The sequence below is a fragment of the Triplophysa dalaica genome, chromosome 15 (genome assembly GCF_015846415.1).
Source record: "Triplophysa dalaica isolate WHDGS20190420 chromosome 15, ASM1584641v1, whole genome shotgun sequence".
Taxonomy (NCBI): domain Eukaryota; kingdom Metazoa; phylum Chordata; class Actinopteri; order Cypriniformes; family Nemacheilidae; genus Triplophysa; species Triplophysa dalaica.
Genome location: NC_079556.1, coordinates 9,704,673 through 9,726,782, shown reverse-complemented (window position 1 = coordinate 9,726,782; position 22,110 = coordinate 9,704,673). Strand labels below are relative to the sequence as shown.

The 22,110-nt window shown below is 36.2% G+C and overlaps 1 protein-coding gene across 1 annotated transcript; it reads right to left on the bottom strand.

Moving 5' to 3' along the window:
* Nucleotides 1–462: 462 nt before the first annotated feature.
* Nucleotides 463–21,964, bottom strand: ptpreb (protein tyrosine phosphatase receptor type Eb). The gene is made up of 22 exons (XM_056768314.1): nucleotides 21,944–21,964; nucleotides 10,587–10,670; nucleotides 10,267–10,462; nucleotides 9,256–9,327; nucleotides 8,522–8,618; nucleotides 7,697–7,770; nucleotides 7,410–7,543; nucleotides 7,208–7,298; nucleotides 6,890–6,966; nucleotides 6,635–6,671; nucleotides 6,418–6,515; nucleotides 6,221–6,340; nucleotides 5,894–6,057; nucleotides 4,001–4,136; nucleotides 3,760–3,909; nucleotides 3,536–3,629; nucleotides 3,306–3,382; nucleotides 2,787–2,921; nucleotides 2,543–2,668; nucleotides 2,305–2,456; nucleotides 1,737–1,872; nucleotides 463–1,579 (listed from the first exon to the last, which is right to left on the bottom strand). Exons 4-22 carry the CDS (start codon nucleotides 9,323–9,325, stop codon nucleotides 1,505–1,507), a joined length of 2,043 nt encoding a protein of 680 aa, XP_056624292.1. The 5' UTR covers nucleotides 9,326–9,327; nucleotides 10,267–10,462; nucleotides 10,587–10,670; nucleotides 21,944–21,964; the 3' UTR covers nucleotides 463–1,504.
* Between the last annotated feature and the right edge of the window lie 146 nt (nucleotides 21,965–22,110).

The window sequence follows — 22,110 nt, the reverse complement described above, 5'->3', positions numbered from 1 at the left end:
GCGCCTCGGAATAGGCAGTGGAGTAGTCTCTAGTCCGGAGCTTTTTCAAGAGCATAGTGAACGATGTCAAAGCTGTTAGATGCTTGGATTAAAAATGAAAGAAAAACATATATTTTCAAGAATTATAAATCCCTAAATAATGGTCTATCTGTTGTTGTGTAGCTTTGCTGAATCCAGAGAACTGTGAAGCTTAGTCTACTAAGTACTAAGTAGCGTGTTGCAAATCGATAGAATGAACTGCTAAATGTTACTTTTTCTTATTTAATACTGCTAGTTTTGCAGTTTTTAAGATTAATATTGAAACATTTTCTTTATTCTCTTTTGTGGAAGTTCAGATATGTACTTAAGTATGCTTGTATGCTTAAGACTCAAAGTGTGCACAACGTCAAAATAAAATCACAAATAAAACAGATGAGACAAGTTTGACTGAAACATTTATTGCAGAAAATGGTGTTATCCAGAATGAAGGGATTAAGGCATTTGTTCTCATATTTCACTTCCTCACAATGTATCCCCCTGTTGTAGGAGTATACTGCTGTGGTAGTTCAAACTTTCTTTTATCTCTGATCATATATAGTATAAACAAGCAGACAGAAACCACTTTTAAGGTCTTTGTGTGGATATTACTAAATGTTTATCGAAATGAAAACATTGTTTCTTTATAATTAGCAATTATCCAACTTTCTCTTTTTATCTATTAACTTTACTTTATTGTTGGCTAAATGCTGTCAACAAATTCTGTCATATTACATATGATAACCATAACTATGTCTTTAAAAATGATTATTGTTACCAAATAAAGCACAATGCTACCTGACAATTCTTTAAACATATTTACTTAATCATGTTCATAGATATTGTGTTTATTGTGAGCCAGACATAAAGTAAAAATAGGAACCTGAAAGATCTCAAACTGAATATCTGTCACAACCTTATCTTGACTGGTTGCTCAGCTTGAAAAGTATAAATGTGCATTATTGCAAACACTTAAAAGCCAAGTTAAGGTTTGTTATGTGGTTGAGATCAGTCATTACACAAGAGTCAGGTGAAAAGTATATAAATCGTACAAATAACTTACAGGGCAGATTCAAATCAGCGTGATGAGACCAAAATCATTCTAGAATTCAAATTTGGAAGCATCCTATTTGTTTTTAGTACAGTAGTTTACACAAATCATCATGCAAAGGGTTTTGGGAGGCAAGCAGCAGCTAAATAGATGGAACACTGAACATGGAATGCATAACACTTATTCAAAAACAGAAATTCATGTGATGAGTGATAATTTTTAAATGAAATATGCTTCAAAAAATCGGCCAAAAAGTAACAAAAATGTAATACAAAAGACTTGACATGGTTAAGCCACTGGATATTACATCCCACATATGACCTTACCGCATGTAAATAACAAAAAAAAGGAAATGTCAAGTGCATGGAGTGTTACTAAGCCACAGTAATATTGTCTTTCAGTTTAAATATAATATTAATGTGTGATGATAAGATGCACTCATTTGAAATTAGCATAGTCAGAGTAGATGTCGACGAAATCTTGAACCACTCTGTAGCAGAAGTCATACTGTTCCTGAGAAGAAGAAAATAAAAATGTATAAAAATCACACAACGATGCGATATTATATATACTGTGGGTAAATTTTGTCTTCAAAAGGTTTGTTAGCAATATATACCCTAATATTTAAGCATTAATAAGTACTGTGTAAACATATGTGTTTTGTCCATACCACAGTTTGGACCATATGTGGCCTCTGAGTGCGTAAACTCTTCACAGTCTGAAATACATCCAGTAAACCTTCGGCTTTGACTCGCTCCAGAATGTTGCTGAGGGCGATGAAGGTTCCGGTCCGACCAGCGCCAGCACTATTGTCACAGGAAGAGTTTTTTTTCATTATAGCTTGATCCTTTTTTGTCTTAACATGAATGTAATAAGCAAATAAAATTGTAAGCAGGGCCACACAGAATCTGCCCCATAAGTTCTATCAAGCAGCACTGCAAGTGCTGATGTTAAAGGTTTGTGGTTGCCGAGCAACATGGCAACTTTTTATTATTCTAGAATGTGCAGGCACTGATGTGCCTTTATGTGGGCTTTGTGCGTGGTTCTTCCAATCAGTATTCAGAGTCAAATTAAATGCAAAGTGTTAATACAATTTAAATATTTGATAATGCTTTGAGCTACCAACAGGAATGTAGAGGTTAGTATAACACATTGTACAATGTTTTAATTGTTAGGGAAACGTCAGCAGATTCTCTTTAGGCTTCATTATATGCATGTATGACTGTGAGAGTGTGTACCTGCAATGCACCACTATAGGGTTATTTCCAGATTGCTGCTGTTGCTTTTGCACTGCAGCAATAATGTCAATCATTCCCTTTCCATCGGCTGGAATTCCAATCTCTGGCCAGCCATGGAAGTGGAATTGTCTGATGAGACGAGTCTGTTTCTCCTGCAAAAAGCACAATTTGGCCTCAGATTTGACCAGCAAAAATTGAAAGATACCTGAAGCTAAAATCCACATCACATTAAACTCACTGGTGCATAAGACAGCAGCATGTCTCGGATGCTGAAAGTCTCACACAGCACATCTCTTTTCAGCTCCAGCACATACTCTCCAAATGATACACTGCCCTCTGCTGGCCAGTAACGTACACATTTTTCCTATAATGAGAGTAATGCATGTGAGAAGCATCAGTTTAATATACCCTATATTGTAATACATAAGTTATTCATTTTGTCAAATACATATGAATATAAAAAGACATATATGGCGACTGACCTGCTCTCTCTCCTTTAGCTCAGTCAGCATGACAATAGAGTGGCACTTCCACTCCCACACCATACGCCAGAAGTCCTGCACTGTATGAGCCAAAGGTGCCTGAGTTGCTATGAAGTAATCCTTCTGCCTGTAACCCTGCACAGATAACACATATACAGTACTGATCTTTTACACTGCCTTCTGTAAGGAAAAGCAACAACTGAATGAATGTTAGGTAATATTGACTATCTAATGTACTATTGATTGTTAATATGGAATACTTGATTCTGATTGGACAGTCAGGAGATTCCGAAATATGTTATTCCCCAATAACAACTCCTTAAACTATTAACACAGACTCTTTCGGTACTCATTTTAAGTCATTTTGACCAGAACAGTTTAATAAAATAAATAATTTTAGAAAATAAATAAATAAATCCCATCTGATAGATACAAGATCAACCTGTCAGGGTTTATTATGTGATAACAACTGGCTGGCTGTACTGTACATAAGCCCTTTATCATTAAAGAAATACTTACATCTATAAAAGACGCATTAATGTAGTCTGTAAATTCCTGTCCTCTTTTCATGGATAATATTACCCTGTTGAAATCATCTGGTGATAAAATACAGAAGATAAATGTTTTAGCAAATAGTGATGCATTACAGGTCTGACATGGCATATTGCAAAAACTATACAGTGAGATCCAACTTTCAAAATAAATTAATGCGAGAGGGAGAGAGAAAGATAATACATATATTTTCTCACATGGGATAATCTGTAAAACTCTATTTTTCCTCATGTTGGCAGGCAGATTTCCGGTTCTCATGTTCTCCTTCATAATGCGGACATTGGTCAGCTTCTACAGAGATTCCAGACAAAACAACATTATTCTCATTCATGATCTTTTAAAACAACTCATAACCTCAAAAGATCTCTACAGCTTTAACATGCTGACCGAATTTATCGATTGATAGGAAAGTGTTTCTTACTCTGAATTCCTCCTCCAGACCAACACGGTCCATGTGAGCGTGTGTGTTGTGTAGTTTGTGTAGGTGGCCCTCAAGCGATGCGACGTCTAACTCCGTGTCGCCATAAAGATAATGCTCCAAAAGTGCCTGGTAAATAAATGAATACTGCATCTGTGGGCAAGAGAGAGAAAATTCAGCAGCTCCTCGCTTTTAAACTGATGACTCCAAGATCTGTAAAAGAACGCTGCATTATGGTCTTTACATCGGTCTGAATGAGCTGACATCGCTGCTTTCTTATTCTAGACACAAAGCCAAAGACATCCACCCTTCCTTCAGCGTGCATCATATCCATCATGGCATCAATCATGACAAACGTCCCAGTCCTGCCAACTCCAGCACTACACAGATAAGAATAAAGAGAACGTTAATTGTGAAATGTGAAGTAGGCCAGGAAGGATATTGGAATAATGAGGATAAAACTGCAGGGGCTTTCTGTTTGTATCTCCTATGTTGGGCTAACTAATCACTTCAATTAAATCAAACATGGGAAGAATTTTATAATAAAACCCTTCTAGCATTGTATCAACTGTATAATATTATTAACTGCAGTGTCATTTTCTTATATGTACTGTATGCATTTCTCACTTTCACAGAATCATGTGTGCCTACTTCGATCACCTTGAAAAACCTCGTGTCACCCCTGATCTGCAAATGAAACCCAGGATTGTTCTTTAACACTAAGTACACATTGTATAGAGCGAGAAAAAGTCTTATTCCTGATAAGTATCATTGAATAACATCACAGCTTGAATGTGGGAGAGTTTGTCTTTCTGGCCAAGGCTGAGAACAATCCCACATGAGGGGGCTGTCATACCAAAACAGCTGAGCTGTGCACACAAAAAGCTTTCAGGACATCTGTTTTGGGTGTTGTTCCTGCACATTAAGCATTTCAGAGGGCTTGTTGTAATTAAATAAGTAGTGCCCTAAATGATGCTGAACTCGCCGGGATTCTCAAATGTCCATTTATAGAATTCTGCACATCAGCTACCTCTTGTGTGTTAATGAAAAATTGTCTGGTTTGATTAATCTTCATTTCAAGATTAATCAAGAAGTCTGTATATTATATACACATCTAATTGATATAATACATTATATAATATAATCTATTTATTGTGTTGGCTCAGTATTTTAGTCGATTAGCATTACAACAGTTCCTGTAGTTTATTCTAGTAGAGCATGGTACTAGCAACACTAAGGTCATTGGTTTCAATCCCGAGGAAAATGCATACTTAGTCGTCTACGTTTTGTTAAAGTGTCTATGCCTGAATGTAAATGTACTGTATTAAATACACACAATACATCTACATAAGATGATAACTTAAAGTTCCAATAGTTGTTAAAGGTCCTGTGTATGAAATTTAGCAGCATCTAGCGGCGAGGTTGCACATTGCAACCAAAAGCTCAATCCACCCCTCCCCCCCTCTTTCAAAGCACTATGGTGGCTGTCACAGGGCAGGGATGTCGTCACGTTTTCCGTTTTTTTTTTGCCAAAGAAGATAATGTATTTACAAGAGACGTTCTGTAGATCAGTTTTTCTGCTTAGGGCGGCTGTGGAAGCAACAAATGGCGAATTCTATGCGATGTATGTAGATAGAAATAGATCCATTTTAAGGTAATAAAAACATACCGCTTCACTATAGACATGGCTATGTATATTATTGCATTTCTGTCAATAGATCCTCCAAAAATTACACATTGGACCTTTAACTGGTGATTTACATTTATATTATCCACAATATACTTATAATTTAATAACTTCTGTAAATCTGACACATTTTGACATTTGCCAGAGTAAAACCAACATTGAACCATACACTGTGTTACACCAAACCCGAATTAAGCGCTTGGGGCAAAAAAATTACATAAAATGTCAATGCAAAGACACTTATAGACACGAACTCGCAGCAGGCGGTGTGAATCGGGCGGCGCGACTGCCTCGAACGAACGTCAAACTCGTCTTCCGCAAAGTTTGAAAATACTTGTCAGATCAAACTTTCTCGGCGAGTGATAAAAGGCGTGGAACGCGATTGTTCGCATTTGGTGTGAACCCAGCGTCCATATTTTAGGGTTGTATTCCGAGAAGTAGAAGTCGTACCTGCAGTGCACTATGATGGGTCCAGCATGGGCCGGGTTCACACTCTTAACTTTCTTGAGAAACTTGAGCATGCCAATAGGTGACAGTGGAACACCAAAATCAGGCCAACTGGTGAAATGCAGCTGAGTAACCAGTCTCGGAGGCCTGTAGCCATCAGCAGCGTGCTATAAAACCAGACAATCCCAAGATGTCAACATAGGCCCTTTCTAAAGAACATTGTCAGTTGAGAAATAGCACGATTAATTCTACAATAGCAAACAAAACATAAGTATGATATAAAGAGCATTTCATGACTGATGTTGTAATGTTTAAGACGGAGCAACTCACATGCTGTAAACAGAACTTCCGGATTGTGTAGTCCACCAGCACTGTGACATCTTCCGTTGTCACCCTCACACAGCCGTAGATCCTGCAGCCCTGCTCAGGCCAGTACTGATAGCACTTTTCCTGCAGGGCAAATAATTCTAATAAAATATTTTTCACTGTACATGTTCCTAGTGTGACCTAATGATGTCTACTCTTGCCTCTTTTCTCTCTCTTGTGTTGGTCAACATGACTATAGTAGCAGATTTCTGTTCCCAAACCATCCTCCAAAAATCCCCCACTGTCTCTGGTTTCGGACCTGTCAGTGCAAGCAGTGATAAAACGTACAATAGATAGAGATTACATAAAATATCAGCTAGTTCATCTTTCTTTTCATATAGGAGTCGAAAAAAAACAACTATGGATTTTTATATGTACCTTGAGCTGCAATAAATTTGCTCTTTTCTCTGTGACCCTATTGGAAAAAGAAATATGAAATAACATCACATTAGGATCAAAGGAGCTCAGTCATTCTCAGTCATTAATTCGGACAGTTCTGATTAAATGGTGCAAGTATTCTATAGCATTTTTTTCTATAATACATTTTAGTGTACTGAACAGGGTAAACGCTATAAAAGCAGAAATTGAACAAATTCCTATTCAAGCTTTTGAAAAGATCGCAGAAGTACTCACATCTATGTAGGAAGCATTTATATAATCTGAGCCCATATATCCATCTATGTGTGACAGCAGCACTCTGGAGTGATCATCTGTGAATTCAAATGAACATATTACTAATACATTTTACCCCCTCCAAATCCTTTACAAATGATTTTTAGTAATAAATCAAAAAATCTTAGTGGTCTTAAAAGGACAGTTCACAGAAAAAGGCTGAATATCTACAGCATCCTACAAACTTCTGTTCCGCAGAAAAAAATTCTTTAAAAAAAAAGTGTTCTAAAGTGTTTGCAAGTCAGTGTGTGTGTGAGAAAGAGAGTGTGGAATATTTACAGGGCAGAATATTGGGATATCTGTTCTTTTCTCTGTTCTCCTCTCTGCTTGCCTCTTCAAAGGTTCCACAGCCAAAACCGCAAGGCAAAGACTACAAAAGACCAGCAGAAGAAAAAAAAGCTATTCAAGAGTATAAGATATCAAAACCGAGCTAGTGACCATGTGGAGAATAGAGAAGATTTATGTTTGTCTAAGCTCCTACGTTAAATTCCTCTCTGAAGAGTTTGCCATCGTCTGCCAAGCGTAGACGAAACTCTTCCTCCAGGGAGTCAAGCGGGATGGGGAAATAACGCTTCGATGGAGAAGGTGATCTGGGGAGAAGTACCACCGTTTGTTCTAAGAGAGACAAGTATGTGTTGACACAGAAAGACATATTCTCATAATTAAGATAAGACATATCATAATAGATAATTAATAAGACATATTCCTGCACCTCGTCTGTTAAAAAGATATGGTCCGTAAAAATAGACAAAACGGCAAGAAACTTACCTTGATCTTCCAAAAAGCCATTTGGCGACTTCTTGTCAACTGAGGCGACAAGGTCCTTCCTTTGTTCTCTAAGCCTGAGATATTTGGGGATATGAAAGTTATTCAAAGAGAAGAAAAAAACATTAATTAATAATTGTTTAAAATACACACCAAAATCTAAAGTTCTTTCTCATGGGAGATTGTTTGTGTGTCTGATTCCTCAGAGCAGCTGGGAGTGAATGACTCGCTAACACACCATCACAACTGCTTTCACATTCACTACACATGCAGCTGCTGCTGGAGCACCAACACAGGGTCATAAACACACACACACACTCCCTCTTGCCCTTCCCCTTAAAGGTGAAGTGTGTGTTTAAACAAAACTAACAATCCCCTAAATATGCAAAGACAGCTAAACATTTTCAAAGCTGCTTCCACTAAAAGTATAAAGCAGTATAAATTGTATTATGCATTAAAACTTTTTCTACTCTTCGTTTTGCATAGGTGTGTGTGTGTGTGCGTGTGTGTGTGTGTGTGTGTGCGTGCGCGTGTGTGTGTGTGTGCGTGCGCGTGTGTGTGTGTGTACTTTTATATATGGATTACGAGGACACAAATGTGTAGAATGACGTGTATAACAACATAAACATGATTTACGGGACACTTCCTGTGTCCTCATAAACCAAATGGCTTAAAAACATACTAAATAGTGATGGTTAGGTTTCAGGGGTAGGAGAGAGAATATACAGTTTGTACAGTATAAAAGTGATTACGCCTATGGAGAGTCATTGTATTTGTAATTATTGTGTGTGTAAGTGAATAGTGTGTGTGTGCATGCGTGTTTCTTACCTCAGAACGTAGGCGACGAAGAGAAGAAAGATGATGAGGAGGACAGAGGTGATGAGTCCTGAGGCTAAGACATGTGAGCCCTGAGAAGCTGGAGACTCTGAACAGCAACACAATGAAGTGATATAAGTTTCTCCACAGGCCTCTAAATTTATCCCTGGTCAAATGTGATTCTGGGTTATCTTGTTCTGTGCTTCACAATGTTTATATTTCATCCTGAGTTAAAGTGATAGTTCACCCAGAAAGGAAAATCTGTCATTATTTACTTAATCTCTTGTCAATTCAAACCTTAATCTTTTCTTCTTCCGCAGAACACAAAAGAAAATATTTTGAAGAATGTTAGCATTCGAACAGCGCTGGCACCCATTCACTTTCTGTTTTATGGACACAAAACCAATGCAAATCAATGGGTGCCAGTTAACAAAATTCTTTAAAATACATAATTTTGTGTTCAGTGGTAAAAAGAAAGTAATACAGGTTTGAGATGACAAGGGCGAATAAATGTCACTTTCAATTACTTGTATCTAGTTTTGTTTTGAGATTTCACACTACTTTAGCTTTAATCCAGTGTTAAGTGTGGGGATTAAACGTGTGTTCGGGGGGGGGGGGTTGGGATTTGTGAAACTCTGTGAATGACAGGTTTAGCATTTCTGTGGAAATCTAAAGACCGTTCTGCAGATTCTGCAGAGTTTATCACTCTTCTAAGTAAGATATAAAGAAATCTTGAGGACATATACCTGTGGTCAGATTTCCATGAGAGGAACTGTTTGTAATGAAAGCTGCTGAAACTAGAAACAGGACCATCATGGCTACATGTGAGGAGAGGAAACAAACAGCCACATGAAAACGTTGAGTTAGATTAAAGAACTGGCAAATTACCTTATTTGCAAAGTATCAATCAAATAGAACTGAAATCAAGTATCAAATACAATACAATTGAAATTCAAAAACAATACATTGAAAATGTACAACTAATCACAATTAAGTATTAACAAAATTTAAGAAATCTGAGAACTGATATTTATTCAAATTCGCCAAAGCTCTTAAAGAGACTGATTTAACCTACATTAAAGTGATCAAACTTCTTTTCACACCATTCAGTGACAATCCTTCCTCTACGTGAAAAAATCTAAAAATAATTTCAATTAACAGATCAGATAGTGAGATTCTCTGGAGATCATCTACCACACATAACCGGCAGCAGCTGAGGAACTTTAAAGTAGGACAAGAGCTGTGTTTTGCCCTAAAAAGCACCATTTACATCTAAAGGCAATATTTATTAAACATAATAATATGGATCTTACAAATGATCATTTCCATCATATGACGCACAACTCATATGAAAAAACAACTAGGTTATAGATTTGGTTAGACGTGTTTCTCAATGTCACCTATTTAACTAATAGCTAACATCTTTCATACAATCATTGAAAAAGGATTCCCTTCTTCTACTTGAGTTTTTATTAAAGGAAAAGTTCACCCAAAAATGGTCCACAAAAAAATACTGTGGTCAAGTCAATGGGGAGCATTTTTGGGTGAACTATTCCTTTAACACACTTCCTATACATATTCTCTATATTCCACCCCTCTACCCCACAGAGTGGGCATATAACCTGTCTCTGCCACTCTTGATCCCATGTGACTTTTTGAAGGCGGATCATACCAGCAAAGCAATTTCTGATTTTAAAAGATTCTTAAAAAATGATTAAAGTTTAATGCAAGGCAAGCTTAAACACAGGTATACTCACAAATGTGAATGTCTCACTTGAGGCAAGTTCTTAATCCATAGCTTTCAGGAATGAAAGATGGGATTAATTATTATACTTCTCCAGAAGGTCTTCAAGTGTCATGATATCTGTGAAGGCACTTCTGCCCTTCAATAATATATGAGTGCAGTTCTTTTCATTTTCCTGTCTGGATGGGCTATCCTTAGACAGCCACTACCTGCAAAGAACAGAGATGCATTTGGAAAAGAAGAAAATCTCATAAAATGTGTAAAATATGTCGACAGAGGCAAATTTGGGGAATGAAAAGGAGACAGTTCAGTGATCTGTCACCTGAAAAATACCTGTGAGGAGAATAGCTTCTACGGGATTGTGGACCTTTATTAGTCGAGTGTAGTAAACTTTATGGCTTGTACAAGACTTTTAATCTGAAAAAAAAACTGGGTCATGTCAGGGCCCTGCTCAGGTGACGTGAACGCAAATCAAATCAAGAAAGCTGTCAGACAAAATCACATCAGTGTAATGTCAATTTGATGAGAAGGTAAATTAATTGTACAAATATTTTTTAACGTTTTTATTTATTTTGTACAAAACATATAACCACTCTCCATTATTTTCCATAGTCTACCTTCAGGAGACAAAAATTCTAGTCTGTTAACTAATCTTTCATGAAAAAGAAACATACACTAAATAAACAGCGGGTCCCAGGAAGATGTATGGAAGTATTTTAATGCCTTTATCCTTTGAAGCAAAGAGCATGTTGAATTATCATTATTGCATTTTCAATGTTTTATTTTATCTCAAAATGTTTAATACGGTTGTATAGTTAACCGGTGAATATTTCAAACTGAAACATTTCACACACAATATCACTGAATCAACTCAATTTTCGACGGACAATTTTCTGTCCATATTATTTTTGTTTAAAAATTTACTTCCACGAATTCACTGGTTCAATTTCAGCTTGAAATTCAAAGTTTCACATCCTCGAATCCCAGGACAAGCAATAGAGCACTGAATCCGGCGATGCATGATCTCTACTCTACTATCTCTAATGAAATGAATTTAATGTTTTCATGGATCTCTTCGTATGCATCATCTACATTTTCAGAAATTTTACTTATGCTTGCACCGCAGTCTGCATAGACAGACATAGGCCTATTATGCTCAGACTCTGATTGCCCTCCTGCTCTGGCTTGAACGAATTGAGTTATTTTTTCATTCAGCACATCATGTTCACATAAATCTTATGCATCATCAGCATTTAGAGGACATTCATTGTGTTTATAGCGGTCAAATAACTGTGATCTCAATCAGCTTACCACTCTAATTTTAACACGGACTCTCCCATGTGCATCTGTTTGTATTGTTTATTATAGTATCAATTTAAGCTTTCTTTTTATTTTCATCACATGATCTTGTTTTAAATTGCGACTCTTCTGCGACGTTCATCGATTTTTATTTTGATAATACGGGACAGAAAACGAAATCTTTTAGCCAAGTACAGGCCAGATAAAATATACATCACTTTTTTTAGAACCCGACTGGACCGAAAACGTCATGTACACCCTGCAGCCGAGCAAGAACAGCTGTACGATGGTTTTCTAAGCACAAAGATAAAAACTTTTGTTGCATTCTGAGTGCTTTAGTTCCGAATAATGTGCCTCACACGAACATGAGAGTATGTCTAAACCACGTCAAAGTACCGCTAGCAGTTGCTGTCTGTTCATGAAATGCTAAAATTTCACAAACTCACTCTATTAACCCAGTTTTGTCTTATATACCATAAGGTTGATTTAATTTGTGTCTTTTTGGGGAGATTTGGTTAAAGCACATTCATTTTAAATTAGGCTACCGGAGACCCGATGCCATAACGAAATCGACCCGTGCCCAAGGCATTTGTCAAAGTTTTAGACCTGAAACTGCTAGGAGTGGACCAATAAGGACCTCTAACACACACCTCAATGCAAGTCTTACATGGCTGAGCAGTGAAAAGATATATTTAACTACTGATCAGAAAACAATGAGCGCTCACTGGCAACATACAGTATACTAGATCTGTTGATATTGCTGTTTGGCGCTTTGAATACTTTTATATAAGGCTATGGTTTAATTTAAGTGATGCTTACCCCATACTAAAATTACATATAAAACAACATTTTACGATTAAGTTTAATAATCTATATGCTACATAATATGCAGTGTTGGGTAAGTTACTCTGAAAAAGTAATTAATTACTAGTTACTCATTACATATTCAATAGTCTAATTAGATTACTGTCCAAATTACTCTATCCAAAAAGTATTTAGTTACTCATTACTAATTACTTTCTATATCCTACATCGACCTTGATTAGTTAAGTGATTCAAGGATAGACATGAAACGGCTTATTTAATTCATTCAAATAAATAATATTATTAACTGACCAAAGTATTACAAATGTGAGCACAGATTTTAAAGTAAGACTTTGAATTTTGATGTCAATTACACTATTGCATACGCACATATTTCACAAAGTATTTAGTTTAAGTACATCAAAAGTAACTGTAATTAAATTACAGTAAAAAAACATATGAGTAATCCCTTACTTTACTTTTCAAGGGAAAAGTAATTAAAATACAGTAACTAATTACTTAGTAACTAGTTACACCCAACACTGATAATATGTCATCATATGACGATGGCTGAAACGAATATTCTGGATTGTGTTTTGCAATGCAATGTCTATACACGATTTAAGGTTAAAAAACGATGTATTTTCATACCGTGCATCAAATCTTTCCCCTGCCTCTCTGAAAAGCGCAGACTTTTAAAAAAGCTAATTTCTCTGAAAAGTGAGGTGTGCTATGATTGGCCATTTAACTGGTGCGTAGTGACTGGTTGAATACGGCAAGCGTGTGACAGAAATGTAACGCTTCATACCATATTTGGAACATCAGGTTCCAACACAATTGTACTGACATGTACGCCCACCTTACTTATGTATTCATTTGGACGGTCTTAGTCAACTCATACCACGAACTGACGTAGATTTGTGGGGGTGTGGTTACGAGGCGTTTCAGGCAGGTCTGTTTGAGGATTCTCTTTTAGACAGAATGCGTCTTTTATTCCCGACACTTTAATTTTTGCAATTTTCCGTGTCTAATACATGCATGGCCAATTTATAACACATCAAAGACACAGAAAAACACATGTTCGCGCCATATGAACCCTTTAATAGCAAGATTTATCATATGCAAGGAAAAGTAAAGATGCTTAGTGTATAAATAGCATGCCAAATACAAACATAAACTCGTACTGTTGATAGGCGAACTAGGAGACCGGGTAGGAAATTTCAATAATTAAATGAATATTATAAATGTGTGACTAGTCCATTGATTCCAGGCCACGTTGAATTCATGTCCGTTTTTGTTCATGTCCGTTTCAGGGCTGATAATGGTAAGTTAAGCAGCCAGTACAAGTGTCAATAAATGTATTTTTGATGATGCATATGAAGAGATCTATGAGAACAAATAAATTAACTTAAACGTGCGGATGAGTGGACAGTTCGATCAACATATAAAAAGTCTCTGCATTTCTTGCTTTGGTCTTCGTCAGAACCGACTTGCACCACCTGCTGGTGAAGAGATCACGAAGCAGCTAGAGATCATGTATCGGCAGGGGGGCTCTATTGCTTTCTCCTGGGAAATCCGGATGCGAAACTTTGAATTTCAAGCCGAATTTGAACCACTGAATTTGTGGAAGTGAATTTTTAAACCAAAATAATATGGACTGAAAATTGTCTGTCGAAAATTAAAGGTTGTATTTTAAAACAAGTAGAATTTTTTATGCAATTTTTTATTATTTCTAACGTTGAAATTGTGCGTGAAATGTTTCAATTTTAAATATTCAAAGCTTAACTATACAACCATATTGAATTGCAGTATCGAAAAATTCAAGCACTGTTAAGTGGTAATTCAACAGACTTATGGCATTAAAATACTTCCATTGAGATCCAACGGCGGGCACTGACACGCTACATAAAACAACCTGCTTCTCAAGCTCCAAAACCTGATCTGATTGTCAATAAGACATTCTCTGACCTTGAGAAATCCTGCTATGCAGTGCAGATCACACATATAGAAACGGAATGCATAGTGTCGGTGCTCAAACAGTTTGAATAAAAAAATACTGGGGGATAAAATTGCTTTTTCATTCTCACGGAAGATAAAGGACACTTTTCTACTAGAAGCAGCAAGCTATATGTCATGCATCAGCCAGAACCTATGAATATAAAACATGAAGTGATTTTATAGCTTTCACATCAAGTAGGCTTCAATAGTCTACTTTTGATCTTCAACCAGAATGTTGCCTCTTATTAGTCTCTGTAAATTCATTGTTTATTTTGTAGTCCTTGCAAAATGTTTTAAATAAATTCCAAAACTTAATCATCATAGCCTTAACCTTTTAGTAAATTACTTCAATTTCAAACTCGTGAGCAAAGCTTACAATGGCATCACTGCAAACAAACCAGTACATTTCAGGGAAAGGTTTTCAAGTTGTCTTAGCACATTACACACACTGTATGACCTTTAAAAACTGCTTTAAATTATTCTGAACATATTCTACTAGTGCAATCTGCTAATCTTATGTACATCTTTGTTAGCTGACAAATGTTCTGAGCAGTTTTCTTATGGATTTTTTTAGGAATGCTAGTAAACACAGGCATGAGATAAAGCTACTGTTCAAAGTACCCGAACGCTGTTTTCAAACACAGGGGCCAAATTGAATTGCTTCGCATTGAGAGATGCTGACCAGCACACAGAAAGCTGATTCTGCAGTGTGACCTCTCTGTACAATGTTATTGCCTTTTTTATTTTAAAGTGTGAGAGAGATTATGTTTATGCAGAATAAATGTAAATGTTCATGTACAATAAAAAGCTTTGTTTACCACAACATGCAAATAAACTCCTAAACCATTGTAGAAAGAAAATTCACAATCATTGAATAGCTAGAAACAAACCAATTTGGAACAAAATCACTGGACACGTAAAATTGAATGTCGTAAAATTAGATAACATTGATGGGAAACCTAAAATATAATAACTTCAGTGGAAAGGTCAGATGCATATGTTACTCATGAACCTTCAGAGAAAACCTTTCTGTTGTATAAGATTATGAAATATTGTGAACTCTCTGAAACTGGACAGTTAATCTATTTGATCTTTTGTGGCCCATTTTGTGTGGATCTTATTTGTTCCTTTGAACTCTCTGAAACTGCAAATAAATCAGATTCCAGTAAGACTTTAAAATCTCTGATCTGCTATTTCATTTAGAGTGACCTCCTGACCATGTGAGCCAAGGGTCTTAAACTTAAAGTGTATACCAACATCTTAAAGGTTCAGATTAGAGTTCTGTGCATAAGTACTTATATTAATTACTGCATAAGTAAGAAATAATCTCCATTTAAGCGCTTGTTGCTTTAATCTTGCCTGCTGTGCTCTCTATAGCAGAAACAAGGTTAAAGTCACACAATTGTTACACATAATGCATAACCTTCAGGAAAATGCATCTGTGAGATATGCTAATATTACTAAATCCATTTTCTGCATGTTTATTCATAGTGATAATAGGATTTAATATGCGCTTTCCAAGTCCTAAAAAGCTTTGGTTCCATCTCTGTAAAGATGGAAAATTTTAGAAAAGTTAAAGGGAAAGTTCATCTCAAAATCAAAGTTGTCTTATTTTTAACTCACCCACATGACATTCAACATGTTTTAAGACCCCCCGGCCTCTTCGAAAAACAACTAAAGATATTCAGGTGATATCCGAGAGATTTCCATCCCTCCTCACAGACAATGGTTATAGTTGCTGTCAAGGTCCAGAATAGTACTAAAGACATCGTTAAATTGGTCCATCCGTTCATAGTGGCTCGATTGATTTTTTTTGAAGCAACGAGAATACTTTATGTGCGAAAACAAACAAAATAACGACTTTAATCGATCTATTCTCCTCTGTCAGTCAATGATGCGTTTTCACGAGATAACTTCGACGCATGCGCATTCGGCGGGGGCAGACGCAGTGTTGCCAACTTGGTGACTTTGTCGCCATATTTAGTTACTTTCCAGACCCTGTAGCGACTTATTTTTCAAAAACTGTTCTGCCAGAGCGAGTTTTTGCCTTCCCAGTGCCGCCTCTCTGTCTATTCTGTGGGCTACAAACAGTGTTTCCAAGAACTGATCCCTTATTGACCCTATTTGAGCATTTATGATTACGAAAAGTGATTAAACGCCATGACTATGGATGTGTTAACATGAACACTGACGGATTTGAGCTGTTCGATGAAAATCGCTGCTGTTGTATAGTTTTAAGGAGTCCAGTTCACTCACTATTATGTAGTTTTGTTGTCTGGCAACAGAAACACAAAAATAATTTATTAAACGCTGATTTGCAAATTAGCGTGTGGCGTCATCTGGCGACATTTAGTGACTTTTCGGGCAGGCCTTAGCTACTTTCCATTGAAAACAGTTGGCAACACTGGATACACGCTGTAGCCTAAATAAGCTGATCTTCCCAAAATGTCTGATGATTTCGATATTGAGGAACGACTTTTGAGGAAGTGTCCGAAACCGTTCCTTTACTCACTCCTTCACTATTGCCTATATAGCAAAATATATTTGAGTCCCCTAACGTTATATGGGGAAGTGATTGAAAATGAGTGAACGTTTTAGACACTGATGTAATATAACCTGCGTCTGACAGTACTGTTGCGGACATTCGACATAACGGTTATTTTACACCTGTGTGGCTTTGTGGATTGCTTAATAAAATGGTGAAGATCATTTTCAGTTTAATTGTCACGTTTTTGTATAAGTTTTTTAATAAAGAGAAAAAAACAACTGTTTGCCACGTTTATTTACTTTAACGTTTTATACAATTATGTAAAATATTTAAAATAAAGCACCACTCTCTATAACATTCATTTAATCTGTTTAATCTCAAAAACACGAAAATAACTGCCAACAAGAACAAACACAAGTGTATAAACGTGCATTCGTGGAATTAACGGTCACGCTTCTCCATCTGATTGTAACCAAGTGGTCGTCGCGTGCTTCGAATGTACACTCAAAATCAGAGTGCATTGTGGATAAAAAAAGAGTGAAGGGGTTAAGTAGTTCACTTAGGCTTCGTACTGCACTACAAAATGGGGGAACACGATATAGTGTACTATACAGGAGATAGGGAGCGCTTTCAGACACAGCCTTATACTTTTTCCCCGACCGCATGCGTCGAGGTGCTCTCGTGAACGCGCACCAAAGACGTCCCAGTGGGCAATTGATGTTAAATAGACATCAAATTGACGTCAAACATCGGCATCAAAGAATTGGTCAAAAATGCAAATCAAATCGATGTCAAAATTTGACATCAAATTGACATCAAGTTTTGACGTTAATTTGATTAGCAATTTCTTTTACATTTTTTAACAAATTGATGTCCTATTCTAGACCAATAAATAATGAAACAACAGTACTTAATGTAAGACATGTTTTATTAAATACAATCAGCTACAATTCCAGAAATTTAAAATGTTCTTAAACCACTAATAAATATAAAATCCTCCTTGAATTACTTTTTAATTAAATATTAACATTTAAATTGATATATAAATATTAAGTGATCTGGAAAAAGCCATCACATGACAAAATTGTACATATTACAGGTTTTGATATCATATGAAAGCTCTCAAGCCCTTTCCATTTGTTAAAAACATTTACATTTACGTGTAGTTATTTAGCAGATGCTTTTATCCAAAGCGACTTACAGTGCACTTATTACAGGGACAATCCCCCTGGAGCAACGGGGAGTAAAGTGTCTTGCTCAAGGACACACTGGTGGTGGCTACTAGGATAGAACCAGCAACCTTTTGATTTACCAGTTCAGTGGTTTAACCCACTAGACCACCCACTCCATAAAAACAATTTGTAAATTAAATAAAAACAGTTTTGGAAAGGGCTTAATAGCTTTCATATGATACTAAAACCAGTATTTTTTATTTCACCATGTGATGGGTTTTCCCAGATCATATCCCAAATGAACAAAAATAATTTTGATAAACAATTGGCTTAAGGCCTACTTATTCAGAATCTGAACACACATCAATCGCCGATTTCCCCTTTTGTCGTCCCATACCCCCACATCTATCGGGAGCAGACCGGAGATTTTTTAGCTGTATTTTTTTATTTCAGCCTCTGATAATGAAGGTTTGGACTGCTGTAGTGCACCTAAATGAAGATGAAACCACAATTAGCACACCTTTTAAGACATTAAAATATACCTAACATTTTTCAGCAACCATCACTTGTACATAGAAGTTAATGCAAGTTGCTGCTCTTAAATGTTTATTAACACTAAGATGTTCCCAGGTTTAAATAAGTATCTGTTAAATTTAGAAATGTGCACTACTTGCAAATATTTAAGAGTTGTTAAATGTTTTAAATGTGTCAGTTTACTAAGATAAGATTGTAATTTAAGCATTACATGTTTAATTTACTTAAAATGTAGCATATGTTGATAGACACTACATCCTCTAATCATACAAGAAAAGTAATGTAGTACCTATTATAACACGACATAGCCGTGTTTTCCAAAGGCCTTCTTCATTCCTGAGCCATCCATATTCATTGTTGACATCAATTTGTTTGTAAGAATTCTGAAAAAAAAAGACAACCATATCAGTATTCAATGATTGTTAAGATTGTTGAACAATACAACTAAGTGACCAGAACAGCTGAGAAGTTTTCCTTTGAGCACAGTAACACAAATTGTCATTGAACCAGCTTTTGGTACCTTTAGTAGTGTGGGCTGGTCCTGCTTGACACAGTGGACCATCTACCAGGACATTTTAGAACACTTCATCAGTGTGTATCAAATTATGAATTATAATTATGGGTGTTTCGCTTTGTCGCATAGCATCGGTAAAGAGATTCAAATGAGGGCATTTTTATTTTATCCGAATATTAATTGCAAAACTAACATTACTCACTGACATTTCTAAATCGTTAACTCAACGTTACACGCTTAATGGATCGCACATTAACATTACCTCAGAAATCTTCACGGTACTTCTGGCGGGATATTTCAACTCACCAGATTCTAATATATCGCCAAGTCATATATTTCATCAAAACACAATCTTCTAGGTTTTCAAAGTTACCCAATATATATCGTATTTTTTATTTCATGAGATGTTTATTACTCACCTGATAAAAAGCGACAACCTTCTCCAATGCTTCGACCGCATAGCAAACACTGGCCTCTACGCAAGACGTGATGACGTACGTTTCAACGGTCAACGTAGTAAATCCTCCAAATATTTTTATAAATTTTATATTTTTACGTGTATGTATAAAATAATATGTTATACTACATTTGCATCAAATTTCACACAAAAAATAAATTAATTGTTGTAGTCCATTCACTAACTTCAGCTGCTGAGAAACCCGGAAATGTGAAATAGGCCATGGCGCCGTCTACAGGTGGTATTAAGAAATACATAAGACAGATAATAAATGGGCATTAAAATACAGAGAATGAATGGGCATTGTAGGCCCAACATTTTTCATAATAAAATTAATGATTAATTAATGATTATTAATAAAAATTAAGGAAAAATAAAAATTTATAAAAAATAATAAAAAAGTTATAAGAGTTTTTTGACTAAAATGAACATGAAGTTGTAATACTGTAAAAATGGTACATACATTATAAGGTATTACAATTTTATGAGTATTTTCAATTACAGCAATGTTTTTCTAATTTTACAGTAATATAATATCACTATAAATAACAAAAATAAGGATACATAATACTTTATGTGGGGTTACAGCAAAAATGCTGCTTTTGTTTTTAATATTTTAAATTGTAATTACATCTGAATGTATTATTGGCAAATCAGTATATTTTCTTGTAAAATTTAACAATCACTGTTTCCTTTTATTTCAGCATGAGTATTTACATACTTTTAAAAAAAGTGTTTTTTACCACAGAAGTTACAGCAGTCCACTTTCATGTACAAATCCAACAACTGCTTCAAAAGATGTGACAAATAGATGCATTTTGAGGGGCCAGTTAGAAGAAAAATGCTATTTCAACTGGATTTACATTGATGTCAATATGATGTCAATACAACATCAAATGAATGCCTATAATGCAACGTTGATTTGACGTCATTTCAATGTCAAACATATTGGGCTATACTTACATTAACCAATTTCAGCATGGGATAAACCTCATATTTTCACCTCATTAAAAACCTTGAAGAATTTAATGTATGATTTGAATTTGAAATGATGTGGTGCACCATCTTGATCAAATCTTGTCTGAAATTTGACGTCAAATTGACATCGAGGTGCCCGCTGGGGTGACAAGACAGAGGAGAATATATGGTTTAAAGTCGTTATTTTGGTACATTTTCGCATATAAAGTATTCTCTTCAGCCACGAAGGGGATGGACCAATTTAACGATGTCTTTAGTATACTTTTGTGGACAAACTATAACCATGATGTCTATGAGGAGGCCTGGAAATCTCTCGGATGTCACGCCAGGAGGTCTTAAGACACGTTGAACGTCATGTGGGTGAAAAGTAAAACAATTTTGATTTTGAGATTGAGACCTTTCCTTTAATCTACATATAACAAACCCACAAAAACATATCTGACCACTTTCAACTTTTGAAAATGTGACAAGTGGGATTTTTTAAATAGGCTATAGTGTGTTGGAAATTATATAATATAAATATCCAGAGTAAAAGTGACGTGCAGAACTATTTCTACCTGAACTGGCTTGATAAAAATTGATATTGCGTTAGTTGTATTTGCTTGGCTGATGTGGATGTTACATGAAGCACAGACATTTGCAGGTTACCTGACTGCTCTATAGAATTAGTGACAATTTACTGATGAATGAAGCATACAGCACAGCAGCATACTGACAGCATCACTTGTCAGTGCCCCCCCTCCCTGCCTCACGGCCAAAATCTATCGACCTCTTTTTCACATGCACAGTAGGCTCATAACAATTATCCTATGCACCTGTTAGCTTGATACATGAAATAACAACCTAATAGAGGGTTTGCGGTTTTTAACCTCATAACATAGTGTAAACACAAGATGCGGAGCCAACCACGCAATAACACATGCGCTGAATTTCTGTCTCGTGTATCATTTCAGGAAAAGCAGTCTACCTATACAGCATTTGGGCGTGTTACATTTATTGGCATCATTAATGCACTCATCTTTATGAATTTTTACTGCATGGATTTGATGTCCAAACATGCTGTCTAGGTAGGCAGCCCGCAAGGCTTCACGACACAGCCACTGGGATCTGTTTTTCATGAACACACCGCCAGGATTCTGCAATAATTAAATCCATAGTAGTCATCAGAGGAGGTACAACACGGACTAAAGGGATTTGTGACATCTCGCGTTTACACGTTACATTAAAGTAAATATACAAAGTGAGAGAGAACGCCAACATATGGAGGATCCTAGCCGACTGATTCAGATTGAACTCATCGGCATTACGCGGACGTAACCCAGTTAATAAAAACATGTTAATCCTTCCCGAAGATTTTGGTTAGATACAGTCTGATTTAAAAACACGAAAGCGATCAAAACATTAAATGCATCTATTTTCAGTATTAATACTGGTCGGCAATATTACCTGTTTGATGTCTCGGTTCATGTGAAGTCACCGTAAAATCCGATGTTCAATGCTGGTGGATGAGGATGTTGTGCAGAATGATGCATGTAGTCCCTCCTCTACGAGCGCCGATGCGCTGCCAGTGCGACCTCACATTTCAAGTGTAAATCTTCCTAGTTATCTGCTCT

Excerpts from the sequence above, each read along its gene's own strand:
- ptpreb (XM_056768314.1), bottom strand. The coding sequence starts at position 9,325 with ATGATGGTCCTGTTTCTAGTTTCAGCAGCTTTCATTACAAACAGTTCC. Across the intron at positions 6,672-6,889 it reads TAAATGCTTCCTACATAGAT|GGTCACAGAGAAAAGAGCAA; the intron begins GTGAGTACTTCT and ends TTTTTCCAATAG. Across the intron at positions 2,922-3,305 it reads TTAATGCGTCTTTTATAGAT|GGTTACAGGCAGAAGGATTA; the intron begins GTAAGTATTTCT and ends TTATCTGTGCAG.